General features: G+C 47.8%; 1 protein-coding gene across 1 annotated transcript in view; it reads left to right on the top strand.

Moving 5' to 3' along the window:
* The first annotated feature begins 622 nt into the window (after window positions 1-622).
* The window catches only part of LOC120913248, a 67769-nt gene continuing 52131 nt past the window's right edge, over window positions 623-16260 (top strand). Inside the window, exons 1-2 of the mRNA XM_040323067.1 lie at window positions 623-638; window positions 8436-9598. Coding sequence (XP_040179001.1) covers window positions 8438-9598 — 1161 coding nt within the window. The 5' untranslated portion in view covers window positions 623-638; window positions 8436-8437. The remainder of the gene's footprint in view (window positions 639-8435; window positions 9599-16260) is intronic.

Below are 16260 nucleotides of genomic sequence, written 5' to 3' on the forward strand. Positions count from 1 at the left end.
ATAGTGATATTATTAGTATTATTATTTTGTATTTTTATTTGTTATTCTCGTAATATTTATTATAATAATAAGAAACAATGGTGATGATATTATTATTATTATTATTATTATATATTGGGTGATAAATGCGATAATAATAGAGAAACAATAGTGATGATGATATAATAATAATAAGAAGAAGAAACAATAGTGTTGTTGTTTTGTATTATTGTTTTTTATTATTATATCATCATCACTATTGGTTGTTGTTGTTTTGTATCATTTGTTTTTTGTTATTATTAATATCACTTTTATCATTTATTATCACATTCATTTTATTATCACATTTTCAGCATTTTATGTGCTGTGCTTTAAAAAATAAAAGTAGCCGGTTACATTTGCAATACAATTCAATGCAACGCAAGAGGGTTAGAAGAGCTTTGCCCTTAGGAGCTTACAATCTACTGTGTGTGTGTGTGTACATACAGTCTATAAATAGATTAGATTTTTCCTTTAAGCCCCTGACAGCCCGGCGGAGAGGTTGCAGCGTGTTATGCACTGTACAGGAAGGGGTTAACCTGCTCAGGTATGATGGGTGCAGCGCACACACCCCCCTCCCCTCCTCCTTCTATACACTGAGATCAGTCTGGAGGAGAGAGGTGAGCTGGCAGGGGAGGAGGAGGTTACCAAGCTGGAGATTGGCTGCTTGTAGGGGAGGGGGTCACCCAGCTGGAGATTGGCTGCTTGTAGGGGAGGGGGTCACCCAGCTGGGAGGTTGGCTGCTTGTATTGGAGGGGGTCACCCAGCTGGGAGGTTGGCTGCTTGTAGGGGAGGGGGTCACCAGGATGGGAGGTTGGCTGCTTGTAGGGGAGGGGGTCACCCAGCTGGGAGGTTGGCTGCTTGTAGGGGAGGGGGTCACCCAGCTGGGAGGTTGGCTGCTTGTATTGGAGGGGGTCACCCAGCTGGGAGGTTGGCTGCTTGTAGGGGAGGGGGTCACCAGGATGGGAGGTTGGCTGCTTGTAGGGGAGGGGGTCACCCAGCTGGGAGGTTGGCTGCTTGTAGGGGAGGGGGTCACCCAGCTGGAGGTTGGCTGCTTGTAGGGGAGGGGGTCACCAGGCTGGGAGGTTGGCTGCTTGTAGGGGAGGGGGTCACCAGGCTGGGAGGTTGGCTGCTTGTAGGGGAGGGGGTCACCCAGCTGGGAGATGAGCGCTGTGTGCAGAGGAGAGGGAGGCTGGGGACTCCAGACACACAAGGTGGGTGGTGTCAGTGAACAGGGAAGTGATCAGCAGCTGGGAGAAGTTTTTTTTTTGTTGCAGGGGCCCCTCCAAGACATGACAGGGTCCCTTGTAGAGTGTCAGCTGAGGGGCCCAGGCTGACAGTAACCCGGCACCATGCTTCCTGCTCAGGGAGGAGGGGGGACAAAGTTTACTGGAAAATGTTATGCGTAAGAAGCCGGTAATCCCAGGCCGGCCCAGTACAGAACATTCATCCCATGTCCTGCACTGATGAGTCACTGGAGTGCCAACGTGTGCAACCACTGACAGCACACTGACAGGCCTGGCGGGGGTAAGAGACCAATCCAACACTCAATGTATTGAACTGCACGACCGGGGGGGCGGCCATACACGTATCAACGTCCGATCGATCCGGGTAAGAGCGATCGCAAACAAGCGATTTGTGACCGATTTTTAAAAGATCGAATAATGCAACACATACAATATTGATTGAAAATACAATCTAAACATGTATAGAATGCTATGTTGTATTGTAAGAGCGCTGATCTATACTACTACTATCAGTATATGATCAAATACTGAAAATAATACAATGTATAAAAATGTATTGAAACAAAAAAAACGTCAGTAAAACCTTGGATTGCGAGCATAATTCATTCCAGATGCTTGTAATCCAAAGCACTTGTATATCAAAGCATTTTTTTTACAGAGTATAAAGGAGAAGAGAGACGCCTCTTATGCCGCGTACACATGATCGGAATTTCTGATGAAAAAAGTCAGACAGGACGTGTGTGGGCCCCATCTGACTTTTTTCCGTCGGAGTTTAGAAATAGAACATGTTTTTTATTTTTCCGATGGGAAGAAAATACTACCGGATATTCCGATCGTCTGTGTGGAAAAAACATGCATGCTCAGAATCAATTTGACGCATGCTTGGAAGCATTGAACATTATTTTTCTCGGCTCGTCGTAGTGTTTTACGTCACCGCGTTTTGGACGGTCGGGATTTGGTCTGACAGTGTGCAAGACAGCTTGAACGGAATTCCGACAGAAAATTCCATCGGATTTTATCACGTCGGAAATTCCGATCGTGTGTATGAGGCATAAGTGTTGCAATAAGTTGCTAAATGTTGTACCTTCATTAAATGTAACCATATTGCTACACTTGGAGCAGGGGTCTCAAACTGGTGGCCCTCCAGCCGTTGCAGAACTACAAGTCCCATCATGCCTCTGCCTGTGGGAGTCATGCTCGTAACTGTCAGCCTTGCAAGGCCTCATGGGACTTGTAGTTCTCTGACTTAGAGGCTCCTCTCTTCTCTTTTATACTCAGTTGTGACATGACGCTACTCTTATATCAAGACATCGCTTGTATATCAAGGCAACATTTAGCTTGTCTTGCAAAACGCTCTCAAACCAAGGTTTTACTGTAAATCAAAGTATTCTGTATGACAATCAGTTATCTGACACACACGGGGACATTCATTCAGTCGTCAGAACCGATCAATTGGCTGAAATGGCAATATACTTATTGATCTGATTGATTCTTTACAGAATCGGACAATATGGTTGAATAAATGATCAAAAAAAAAAAAAATATTGAGTTTGAGCAAAACTGATCATTGTCATTAAAATGATTCTGATCAGTCTGGATGGGGGAGTAGTTAAATATGATAAGTTTGAAGCACATTAACCACTTAAGCCCCGGACCAATATGCTGCTACATGACCCAAGGGGTTTTTACAGTTCGGGACTGCGTCGCTTTAACAGACAATTGCGCGGTCGTGCGACGTGGCTCCCAAACAAAATTGGCGTCCTTTTTTCCCCACAAATAGAGCTTTCTTTTGGTGGTATTTGATCACCTCTGCGGTTTTTATTTTTTGCGCTATAAACAAAAATAGAGCGACAATTTAGAAAAAAATGCAATATTTTTTACTTTTTACTATAATATCCCCCAAAAACATATATAACATTTTTTTCCTCAGTTTAGGCCGAAACGTATTCTTCTACCTATTTTTGGTAAAAAAAATCGCAATAATCGTTTATCGGTTGGTTTGCGCAAAATTTATAGCGTTTACAAAATAGGGGATAGTTTTATTGCATTTTTTTTTTTTTTTTTTTTTTTTACTACTAATGGCGGCGATCAGCGATTTTTTTTTTCGTGACTGCGACATTATGGCGGACACTTCGGACAATTTTGACACATTTTTGGGACCATTGTCATTTTCACAGCAAAAAATGCATTTAAATTGCATTCTTTATTGTGAAAATGACAGTTGCAGTTTGGGAGTTAAACACAGGGGGCGCTGTAACATTTAGGGTTCACTTTGTGTGTGTTTACAACTGTAGGGGGGTGTGGCTGTAGGAATGACATCATCGATCGAGTCTCCCTAATAAAAGGAATCACTCGATCGATGCGCCGCCACAGTGAAGCAGGGGGAAGCCGTGCTTACATACGGCTCTCCCCGTTCTTCAGCTCCGGGGAGCGATCGCGACGGGGCGGCTATAAACGAATAGCCGCGCCGTTGTCCCGGATCGCTCCCCGAGGAAACCCGACCGCCGCATGTAGCGGGGGGGGGGTCCCGATCGGACCCCCGACCCACGTCAGGCAGAGGACGTACAGGTACGCCAATGTGCCTGTCCGTGCCATTCTGCTGACGTATATTTACATGAGGCGGTCCTTAAGTGGTTAAACGATCTTTTCATAGCGCTCTTGTTATTAAATTTTTTTTATTAATTTGTAATTTTTTAAAATAACAAACATGTTATACTTGCTTCCACTGTGCGGCTCTTTTTGCACAGAGTGGCCCCGATCCTCGTCTTCTGGAGTCCCTCGGCGGCTGTCATGGCTCCCCCTCCGCAAGAACTTTCCACCTTCATGCAAGCATGGTGGAAAGCTCTTGCGTGCATGCTCCCGTGATGTGGTGGCCATAGCCGCCGACTGTATCACTCGCCCCCCCACCACCCCGGCGCGCCGCGTCATTGGATTTGATTGACAGCAGTGCCAGCCAAATTCACAGGAAGAGGCTAGCAAATGACATATTTACTGACCCCCTTTCTCTGTTCTACATCCCAAATATCACCCCCCCCCCCCCCCCCCTGTAGCACATTCCAGCTACTGCACCACCAACAATCTGGATGCCACTTGAAACATCAGGTCACCTCCATGTCCCCAGGTTGCTGATAAGGGGGTGCCACCGGTCCTCCTGTACAGGGCTCGGGTACACAGGGGGGCCTGGGCATCAGGGGAAATCAGATCTGGACAGGACAGGGAGATTCTGTGCTGTGGGGGTGCAATTACAGAAACGATGCATGTGTCTCCCCCTGCAGCAGCTGAAAGCAGGCTGGAGAGAGAGTGGGAGAAACTGGCTTTCAAATGCTGCAGGGAGAGAGCCACACAGGACATTGTTTCTGTATTTGCACCCCCTGCATCACCGATCATCCTGTCCTGTCCACATCTGATTCCCCCTGTGGGCCCCGTACAGGAGGACTGGTGGTACCCCTTTTTCAGCATGGACATGGAGGCGACCTGAGGTTTCAAGTGGCATCATGACGGTCGGTGGTGCAGCAGCTGGAATGTGCTATGGGACTTGTTCCTGTGTGGTTGGCGGGACACCGACTAGAATAACGCGCCTGATCTTGTAGAATAACCCAGGTCGGCCTGTTTTCCTGCATGATCACATGTCTATGTACATGTCAGTGTGTTCTTACAATTGTACCACAGGCCAGAACCATGCGCATGAAGAGCATTAAATCCCCACCGTGTGTCTGATGTGAGGAGATTTCTGCATCCCCCCGCTTACTGCGCAAATCAGCGGATTAAAAATGCACAAAGCCGTGTGGACGCTCGCTATGCCAGGGGCATCTTCTGTATGTAGTTCAGGATCATTTCAATCAATATTTAAACAGCAAAAAACATTATCAATACCCATAACCCTCAGTTCACATCTGCCTGCAGTGTGTAGGGCAGGCCAGTTATTTCAATGGCCTGCGCAACCTGCGGGGAAAGTACTCCCCAACGCTTTTTATATAAAAAATTGTGTCGCACTGAACTGCATAGTCAAATGAGCAGCGCGTTTCTCTCTGTGCTGGGAATGTGTGCGATTTTGTGCGCATTCCCAACACAAAGTAATGTGAACCTTGCCTACCGGGGGGGGGGTCTGCTTGGACTTACAGCTAAAGGGGCAGATCCACAAAGAAATTATTCCCGCGTCGTATCTTTGTTTTGAATCCTCAAAACAAGATACAACGGCATTGCGGCTTGATCCGACAGGCGTACGTCTTCGGATCTTAGCTGTAATTTTTCGGCGGCCACTAGGTGGCGTTTCCATCGAAATCCGCGTCGAGTATGCAAATTGGCTATTTACGGCGATCCACGAATGTACGTCGGCCCGGCGCATTTTTTTCCATCGTTTGCGTTCGGCTTTTTCCGGCGTATAGTTAAAGCTGCTGTTCTGAGGCGTACTCAATGTTAAGTATGGCCGTCCTTCCCGCGAACAATTTTGATTTTTTTTTGCGTCGTTTGCGTAAGTCGTTCGCGAATAGGAATTTGCGTAGAATGACGTCACCGTTGTAAGCATTGGTTGGTTCCGGTTTAATTTCGAGCATGCGCACTGGGATAACCCCAGGGACGGCGCATGCGGCGTTAAAAAAAAATGTCGTTTACGTCGGGTCACGACGTATTGACATAAAACACGCCCCCATCACTTCCATTTGAATTCCGCACCCTTACGCCGCAACAGATACGCTACGCCGCCGTAACTTACGGCGCGGATTTGTTGTGGATTCAAACAAAACAAAAGTAAGTTACAGCGGCGTAGCGTATCTTAGATACGCTGCGCCCGGCGCAGATGTATGTAGATCTGGCCCAAAAAGTCTAAACCGTGTGTCAAAATATGAGCTGGGAGGAACAGTGCCCCATCATTGGTTTTAGTGGGAGCAATAGTGCCCTATGGTTGGTGTCGGTGGGAGGAATAGTGCCCCATCACTGGTGTCGGTGGGAGGGATAGTGCCCCATCACTGGTGTCGGTGGGAGGAATAGTGCCCCATCACTGGTGTCGGTGGGAGGGATAGTGCCCCATCACTGGTGTCGGTGGGAGGGATAGTGCCCCATCACTGGTGTCGGTGGGAGGGATAGTGCCCCATCACTGGTGTCGGTGGGAGGAATAGTGCCCCATCACTGGTGTCGGTGGAAGGAACCTTTACTTTTAGCTCCAATTTATTAAAGAAATATAGTTTGCATGCTTAAAACTGAACTCTGGGCACAACATTATTTTTATTTCAATATATTCCCCCAATGGCCACAAAATCCACTTTGTGTGCACCACATTCCTTTACAAAACCCAGATATTACATTGTAAAAGCAGCAGTGACATTGTGCTGTGTATATAACCTGGGTAGAGAACAGCACTATGGGAGGGGAAGGGAATGGCGGCCGCCAATATTTCTCATGAATGGTTTTCTTAAAGGGGTTGTAAAGGTTTGTTTTTTATTTTCTAAATAGGTTCCTTTAAGCTAGTGCATTGTTGGTTCACTTACCTTTTCCTTCGATTTCCCTTCTAAAAGTTTTTTTTCTTTGTCTGAATTTCTCACTTCCTGTTTCTCCTCAGTAAGCTTGCCCCCATCATCCGAGCCGTTCTGGCTGGGGGTTAGTCAGCGTGCTCGCCCCTCCCTTGGGACTACATCCCTGCAGGGAGACGCTGTGAACGTTCAGCAGGGATGTAGTCCCAAGGGAGAGGGCGAGCACGCCGACTAACCCCCAGCCAGAACGGCTCGGATGATGGGGGCAAGCTTACTGAGGAGGAACAGGAAGTGAGAAATTCAGACAAAGAAAAAAACATTTAGAAGGGAAATGGAAGGAAAAGGTAAGTGAACCAACAATGCACTAGATTAACCAGTTAACAACCGCCCTATAGACGATATACGTCTACAAGGCGGTTGCTTAACTCTGGGAGGACGTCCATGGACGTCCTCCCAGAATCGCGCTCCTGCGCGCCCTCTGGGGCGCGCACACGGGAATGTCCGTGATCGCCGGGTCCCGCATCACGGATCACGGTAAATCGCCGCTGATAGCGGCGGTTTACCACGTGATCGCTCCGTCCAATGAAGGAGCGATCACTAGTAAACAAACCGGCGTCATGTGATGACGCCGGTTCCTCCCTCCCCTCTCTGTACCAAACGTTATAGTGTGAGAGGAGAGGGGAGGGAGAGAGCGGATGCAGCACGAGTGCTGTGGGCTGGATCTGTGACTGCATGTGTCATCACCAGCCAGCCATCCATCCCTGCTCAGCCATCCCATACCCATACTGTGCAATACACAATACCCATACTGTGCAATACACAATACCCATACTGTGCAATACACAATACCCATACTGTGCAATACACAATACCCATACTGTGCAATACACAATACCCATACTGTGCAATACCCCACACTACTCTGCAATACCCCCCACACACTACTCTGCAATACCCCCCACACACTACTCTGCAATACCCCCCACACACTACTCTGCAATACCCCCCACACAATACTCTGCAATACCCCCCACACAATACTCTGCAATACCCCACACTACTCTGCAATACCCCACACTACTCTGCAATACCCCACAATACCCTGCAATACCCCACAATACCCTGCAACGTCGCCTATGGGGATTTTTAAGTAGCAAAGTTTGGCGCCATTCCACGAGCGTGTGCAATTTTGAAGGGTGACATGTTGGGTATCTATTTACTCGGCGTAACTTCATCTTTCACATTTATGCAAAAGAATGAAGAAAAAATACTAAATTTGCTAAATTTTATAATTTATAAACAAAAAAGTCATTTTTTTTTTACAGAATTTTCAGTTTTTTTCTCTTATAGCGCAAAAAATAAAAAACCCAACAGTGATTAAATACCACAAAAAGAAAGCTCTATTTGTGTAAAAAAAAAAAGGACGAAAATTTCATTTGGGTACAGTGTTGTATGACTGAGTAATTGTCATTCAAATTGTGAGAGCACCGAAAGCTGAAAATTGGTCTGGTTATTAAGGGGGTTTACGTGCCCAGTGGTCAAGTGGTTAAAGGAACATGTTTAGAAAATAAAAAACAAACCTTTACAACCCCTTTAAATCCATAATGTTCACAATCAGCTAAAGAATAACTTTTTAATTTTTTATTTCTGATTAAATTTTATTTTTTCATTCTGTATCTGTAATTTTATTTATTTTTTATTCCAGCCATGTCTGAACTGTGCCGCCTTTGCTCTGCTCCTCTCCGCGGTTCTCGGCGAAAGTGGCTGTTTGGCGGCTCTGGGACGCTACCTACGTTATTCACGCAAGCCCTCGGGACTCTTGTGCAACGCAGCCCACCTGGAACGACTTCCAAAGCTGGTAAAGGCAAGGGCCAGCCTGAAGATGCAGAGTTCCTGTGCGGAAAATGCTGCCACACGCTCAATGTCTACCACCGGTACGACTTGGTGATGTCTCGAATGAAAGAGCTCTTTGAACAGAGGTCAACTCGACTTTTAACCGAGCGGGAGAAGCTTTCATTCACTCTACGCACCATCCATGCTAGGGGCTGGGGCCTCCCTCTTCCTGAATATCTTGGCCCTAACCAAGAACGCAATTTGTATGGGTATCACGGCTCTTACAATGATCTCCGATCAACTGGCTACAACAGATCTCGAAATAATTCCCTTTCTCCGGGGTACCAGAGTTCATTCCCCAACTCGCCCTTTCCAGATCACCCAAGTTCCTTCCATGGTTCTTTCGGATCCTTGTCCTCGGGAACCCACTCAAAGTCCTATCATGAACTTCTGGACCAAGACCGCTCACGGTGGGCGCATGAGAGCTGGTGGGATACTAACTCTGCAGGCTGCTCACGTTGTGTCAAGGGGGAAAAGTGCCATTCCTGTTCATCATGGAGGGTCTCTGATGCCAACTATGAGTCTGTCTGCACTGTACCAAGGAGAAAGAAACTGCATGGAGGATCAGATAGTGGCAGCACAGGTCTCCTCAGGAGTAAATCTCTAGGAAGCTTTGATGACGCCAGCACCAAGGGGTCCCTGTCTTCATTGTCAGCCACCTCTTTGGACTCCTTGCGCTTTGTTGGGGAAGAAGAGGCTGACGTCTTTTGGGTAGCCCATTCACCTTTACCATCATCTCCATCGGCTCCTCTACACTCCCCCAAGCCTGTGGTAGGAGAAGTTCTGAAAAGCTTGAAGGAGATTAAATATAGTCCAGTTAAAACGCCAACGCGAAGCAAAATACCAGTCAGAGATCTGCAGCGAGCGAGAGAAGATTATGTGGACCAGCAGATCCATAATCACAAGGGACCAGAGGAGCCAGTGGTGGAAGGAGTTGGGGAAGACTGGGATGCATTTATGGAGATTGGGTCTGAGGTAAGATAATGCCTTTTATTATCTTCATCTGTACTGAGAAAATATGTAGTCTGCAATGGCTAATGCCGCGTTTACACAGAATTTCCAACAAGAAAAGTCCGATGTGAGCTTTTGGTCGGAAATGGCTGTCATAAAAAAGATAGATTACAGCAGGGTTTGACAAATTTGCTTGGAATCTAGGAGCCAGCTAAAAAAGTTAGGAGCCAGAAAACGCACCCCCGTCCCGACGAGCTTGCGCGCAGAAGCGAACACATATACGTGAGCAGCGCCCGCATATGTAAACGGTGTTCAAACCACACATGTGAGGTATCGCCGCGCTCGTTAGAGCGAGAGCAATAATTCTAGCCCTAGACCTCCTCTGTAACTCAAAACATGCAACCTGTAGATTTTTCTTTATCGTACATCACGGGACACAGAGCGGCATTCATTACTATATGGGTTATATGGAGTACCTTCAGGTGATGGACACTGGCAATCTCAAAAACAGGAAGTGCCCCTCCCTATATAACCCCCTCCCATAGGAGGAGTACCTCAGTTTTTACGCCAGTGTCTTAGGTGTTGGTCATGGTTTAGCTTGCCTCCACATCCTTGGGATTAAGGTGGGCTAACCGGTTCTGTCCAAAGGCCTCAGTGCTAAAGTGGTCAGCAACCGGACCCCAAACCATTGGGGTATAGCCCATAATGCTTTCTGTCACAGAGAGCTGGACTCTGGGCCCAGAACTTAGAAACCTTTGGGGGCCTAATGTTTCTGTTGCCAGGGTGCTATATGGGCCCAGGACAGTGGATCCTTCATAGGAACCCAGGGCCTGAAGGTCTAGACGCCCCACGGAGATGGGGGAAGATTGGACCTCTTGCTGTGCAAAGTCCTGCGGCATGGAGCAGGTAAGTGAAGGGGAAACTTGCGGAACTTGGTTCGCAGCAGGTTTTGTCTGGGGGAAGGTCACAGCGGGACATGCCTATGGTTTATGCGCTGCATCTGGCAAGGTGAGTCGCATATCTTAGGATAGGATGACTCTGTATGTATATATTCCCCATAATCGTGACCTCCCTGGTAGTATTGCAACTGGTGCTAGTAGCATTGAAAAGGGCCTGTGTGTATAGTGACAATTCTCTTTAAGAGAAGCCCCTGGGAATCTATTGAGGTTTCTTATGTAGAGAGTGAATGCTCTTACCTGCAAGCCTGCTCAGAGAGGTCCAGGCGGTTGCTGCAGAAAAATAAATGCCGCTCTGTGGATCCTGGCCTGGACGGCAGGATCAGCCTCTGACCTCCTCGTGTGGGCCTCCCCCCCCCCCCCCCCGCCGGCGGGCGCGCGCGTCCCCGTGATATGGGCGCAATTTCGCGCCGTTTTTCTGAAGGGGAAGGGCGGGCCCGTAGGTAAAAGGAAGGGGCGGCCCTTCCAAAAGAGTTCCCAGCTCAGTGATGTGTTGGAACTGAGAGAGGAAGGACCAGAGCGGCAGAGTGGGGCGCCGAGGACACACAGTGGCCAAAGAAGAGTATTACAGTCTTCAAAAAGACTGTCTTTCACCCTAAAGATAGGGTTTCTTTTTCTTTTCAGCAGTTTTTATTGGCAAATACTACTAAAGGGGGACAGAATGGTTTTTCTTTCTTTGGTTTAAAAAAAAAAAAAAAAAAGAAACAAACCAAGATTTAATAAGGAAAGGCATTTTTTTCCCCAGAAAGGGTTTGTGGGCAACAACTATTTATTTTCCCAAACACCATTAAGTAGCGGGCGTACCTCGGTATTGTACCATGGCATCTGGTTCGGAGGGTACAAAAGGTGGGGATTCCCCCAGAGGGTCCGGGGTCTCGGACAAAGTCTTACCGCTACTTTCCCCAGAAGGAGCCTTGGTGAGACCATCGGGATCTGGGGCTGGAGCTGGCACGGGTCAGTCCAACCCTAGGGTGGTCACGGACGAGCTACTGTCCACCTCTCTAAAGGAGATGGAAAAAAGAATGGAAAAAATGCTAGCCAAGGCTATGCGGGGCAGAAAACGGAATAGATCTCCGTCGCCCGAGCGTGAACCCTCAGATGAGGAGGTCCCTTCCGCAGAGGAATGGGAAGACCTCTTGGACAAGGACCAAGTAGGTTCAGGGATCGAGGATCCGGGTACGGAGGAGTCTGGCGCAGCCTCCCAAGGGGAGAGCTGGTGGGTTCAAGTTTTAACAGACTTGGTCCACAGGACGTTCAACTTGCCAGTACCAGATCTCCAAGTATCAACGGTCTCAGCTTTGGGCTCACTAAGAGCGCCTCAAACCAATGCGGTTTTTCAGATCCATCCTCTACTAGAGGAAGTTATGTTCCAAGATTGGGCCAAGCCAGATAGAATCTTTGTACCACCAAAGAGATTCTCTGCCTTATATCCTATGGAAGAGAAATTTTCCAAGAGATGGGCAGCCCCGACTGTAGACGCAGCCATCTCATGTGTTAACAAGTCTTTAACATGCCCTGTAGAAAACATACAGGTGTTCAAGGATCCGGTTGATAAACGCTTGGAAACGCTACTTAAAACCTCCTTCACTACTGCAAGGGCAGTAGTGCAGCCAGCTGTGGCTGCAATTGGGGTTGCGCAAGCATTATCGGATCAAGCTAAGCAGATGCTTAAACTTATTCCTGCCCAGCAGGCAGAAGAATTTTCGGACGTCCCTAGGGCCATACGCTTTACGGTAGATGCGATTAAGGATTCGATCCAGCAAGCGTCACGCCTATCATTATCCCTTATCCATATGAGAAGACTCTTATGGTTAAAGAGCTGGGAGGCAGAGCCCCCATGCAAGAAGCTCCTGGTAGGGTTCCCCTTCCATGGAGGACGACTCTTCGGAGAAGACCTGGACAAATACATCCAGACCATTTCAAGCGGAAAAAGTACTCTTTTGCCCACCAAGAAGAAGTTTCGGGGGCCTGCGTTTAAACGACAGTACTCCCCTGGGCAGGGGCCCTCCAATACCAAACAGTATCGAGGCAAGAAGCAGTGGTTTCGCAAACCAGCAAAGCCAGCCCCCAAGCCGGCCTTATGAAGGGGCGCCCCCACCCTCGAAGGTGGGGGGAAGACTGCGTCTCTTTACAGAGGTTTGGGAGGCCAGCATTCCCGACAAATGGGTACGGTCCTCCGTGGCTACAGGCTACAAACTAGACTTCCTAAAGTTTCCTCCTCCTCATTTTCAGGAGTCAAGAGTACCAAACGATCCGAAAAAGGGAGCCGCATTAATAGCGGCATTGAATCATCTACTCTCTCAGGAGGTAATAGTAGAGGTACCAGTCCAAGAACAGGGGCTAGGTTTCTACTCCAACCTATTCATTATCCCAAAGCCCAACGGCGATGTCAGGCCAATTTTGGACTTAAAAATGGTAAATGCATACCTAAAGGTCCGCTCATTTCGGATGGAATCCGTGCGGTCAGCAGTTGCCGCACTTCAGAAGGACGATTTTATGGCATCCATAGACATAAAGGATGCTTACCTTCATGTTCCAGTTTACCAGCCACATCAAAGATTTCTACGCTTCTCGGTGGCTCTACGTCATTTCCAATTCATGGCGCTTCCCTTCGGGTTGGCTACGGCCCCCCGGGTGTTCACGAAGGTCCTAGCTCCAATCCTAGCCAATCTAAGGATTCAAGGGGTCACAATCCTAGCATACCTGGACGACCTCCTAGTCATAGATCACTCGTCTCCTGGCTTGGAACAAGCAGTGGCCCTCACAGTTCAGTACCTCGAGAGGTTCGGCTGGGTCCTAAATCGAGAAAAATCAGCATTCCAGCCCACAAGGCAGTTGGAATATCTCGGCATGAGATTAGACACAGAACAACAGAGGGTGTTTCTGCCTCTGATAAAAGTCAAAGCCATCAAGGAATTAATTCTACTGGTTCTAAGCAAGATGGAACCAACTGTTCGCCTATGTATGCGGTTACTAGGCAAGATGGTGGCCACATTCGAGGCGGTACCGTACGCCCAGAGCCACACTCGCATCCTGCAGGCAGCCATCCTGTCAGCCTGGAGCAGGAGGCCACAGGCCTTAAATATCCCTTTGCCGCTCTCATCAAGAGTCCGACAAAGTCTATGTTGGTGGTTAGACCCTCAGAATCTACTGAAGGGGAAGTCTTTCAGCCCAGTGGCTTGGAAGATAGTAACCACAGACGCTAGCCTAACAGGCTGGGGAGCAATTTTGGATGGTTGCACTCGCCAAGGCACTTGGGCAAAGCCAGAGAAGCAGTTGCCCATCAACATCTTGGAGCTCAGAGCTGCTCGACTAGCCCTCAGGGCTTGGACGTCCAAGTTGCAGGGGTTCCCGGTGAGAATTCAATCGGACAATGCCACGGCAGTGGCATACATAAATCACCAAGGGGGAACCAAGAGTCAAGCCGCTCAGAGAGAGGTGAGCTTGATTCTCCTATGGGCAGAAGCTCATGTGCCCTGCATATCGGCGATATTCATTCCAGGAGTGGACAACCTTCAGGCGGACTTTTTAAGTCGCCAGACTCTGTTGCCGGGGGAATGGTCTCTACATCCACAGGTCTTTCAGACACTCTGCCAGAGATGGGGAGTGCCGGACGTGGACGTCATGGCATCAAGACTCGACAAACTAGACAGGTTCATATCCCGCTCAAGGGATCCGATGGCCTGCGGAACCGATGCGCTGGTTTGCCCTTGGCATCAGTTCAGACTACTTTATGTATTTCCCCCGCTCCAGTTACTACCCCGCCTGCTGCGCAGGATCAGGGTGGAGCACATACCAGTCATCCTGGTAGCTCCAGCATGGCCCAGAAGGGCATGGTATTCACTAATCCTAAAGATGGTAGTGGGAGACCCTTGGACTCTTCCTCTACGGCCAGACCTGCTATCGCAAGGTCCGATCCTCCACCCTGCCTTACGGCATCTAAATTTGACGGCCTGGAAGCTGAATCCCTGATTCTCAGGGGTAGAGGTCTGTCTCAGAAAGTAATCTCTACCCTAATCAGAGCCAGGAAACCGGTCTCTAGGGTGATTTATTACAGGGTCTGGAAGGCCTATGTAGGCTGGTGTGAGTCCAAGCGATGGCTTTCTCGCAAGTTTACCATCGATAGAGTATTAAGTTTTCTCCAGCTAGGAGTGGATAAAGGACTGGCATTAAGCACAATCAAAGGACAGATTTCAGCTTTGTCAGTGTGGTTTCAGCGGCCGCTGGCCACCCACTCGCTAGTTAAGACCTTCCTTCAAGGGGTCTTGCGTATTAATCCTCCAGTTAAATCCCCGCTTTGTCCGTGGGATCTAAATCTTGTTCTGTCAAGTTTACAGAAACAACCTTTTGAGCCGTTGGCTGAAATTCCTTTGGTTTTACTGACAAGGAAGTTAGTATTTTTGGTCGCCATAGTTTCCGCCAGAAGAGTATCGGAACTGGCAGCCTTATCCTGTAAGGAACCATATCTTATTTTGCATAAGGACAGGGTCGTTCTCCGCCCTCATCCTTCCTTCCTACCAAAGGTTATATCCAGTTTTCATCTAAACCAGGATTTGGTATTACCATCCTTCTTTCCTAAACCTACTTCCAGAAAGGAAGGGTTGCTGCATACCTTGGATATTGTCAGGGCCATGAAGGCCTATCTTAAAGCTACAGAGAAGATCCGGAAAACAGATGTGTTGTTCATTTTACCGGATGGGCCCAAGAAGGGGCAGGCAGCTGCAAAATCCACCATCTCGAGATGGATTAAACAGTTAATCACTCAGGCCTACGGCTTGAAAGGGTTGCCTCCTCCGTTATCATTAAAGGCTCATTCTACTAGGGCCATGGGCGCCTCCTGGGCAGCACACCACCAGATCTCTATGGCTCAAGTTTGCAAGGCGGCAACCTGGTCTTCTGTCCACACGTTTACAAAATTCTACCAGTTGGACGTAAGAAGGAATACGGATACAGCCTTTGGGCAGGCAGTGCTGCGGGCTGCAGTTTGAGACCCTCGGATTCCGGGGGGCTCCCTTTTGAGTTAAATTTAAAAATTTATTTTTCTCAACTAAGTTGGATTTATTATGATTTGAGTATATCTCTAAATTAAATCCTTTTGTCTTAGGAAGATGTTCTCCCTCCCCTCATTGTAAGCATTGCTTTGGGACATCCCATATAGTAATGAATGCCGCTCTGTGTCCCGTGATGTACGATAAAGAAAAAGAGATTTTTAATACAGCTTACCTGTAAAATCTTTTTCTTGGAGTACATTACGGGACACAGAGCTCCCACCCCTCTTATGGGGACCATTTTGGGAGGCATACTGCTTGCTACAAAACTGAGGTACTCCTCCTATGGGAGGGGGTTATATAGGGAGGGGCACTTCCTGTTTTTGAGATTGCCAGTGTCCATCACCTGAAGGTACTCCATATAACCCATATAGTAATGAATGCCGCTCTGTGTCCCGTGATGTACTCCAAGAAAAAGATTTTACAGGTAAGCTGTATTAAAAATCTCTTTTTTTTTTTTTAAACGTTGCCTATGAAGATTTTAAAGGGTAAAAGTTTGTCGGCATTCCACGAGCGGACGCAATTTTGAAGCGTGACATGTTGGGTATGAATTTACTCGGCGTAACATCTTTCATAATATTAAAAAAAATGGGGATAACTTTACTGTTGTCCTATTTTTTAATTAAAAAAAGTGTAATTTTTTCCCAAAAAAGTGTGCTTGTAAGACCGCTGCGCAAATACG

The sequence above is a fragment of the Rana temporaria genome, chromosome 9 (genome assembly GCF_905171775.1).
Source record: "Rana temporaria chromosome 9, aRanTem1.1, whole genome shotgun sequence".
Lineage (NCBI taxonomy): Eukaryota > Metazoa > Chordata > Amphibia > Anura > Ranidae > Rana > Rana temporaria.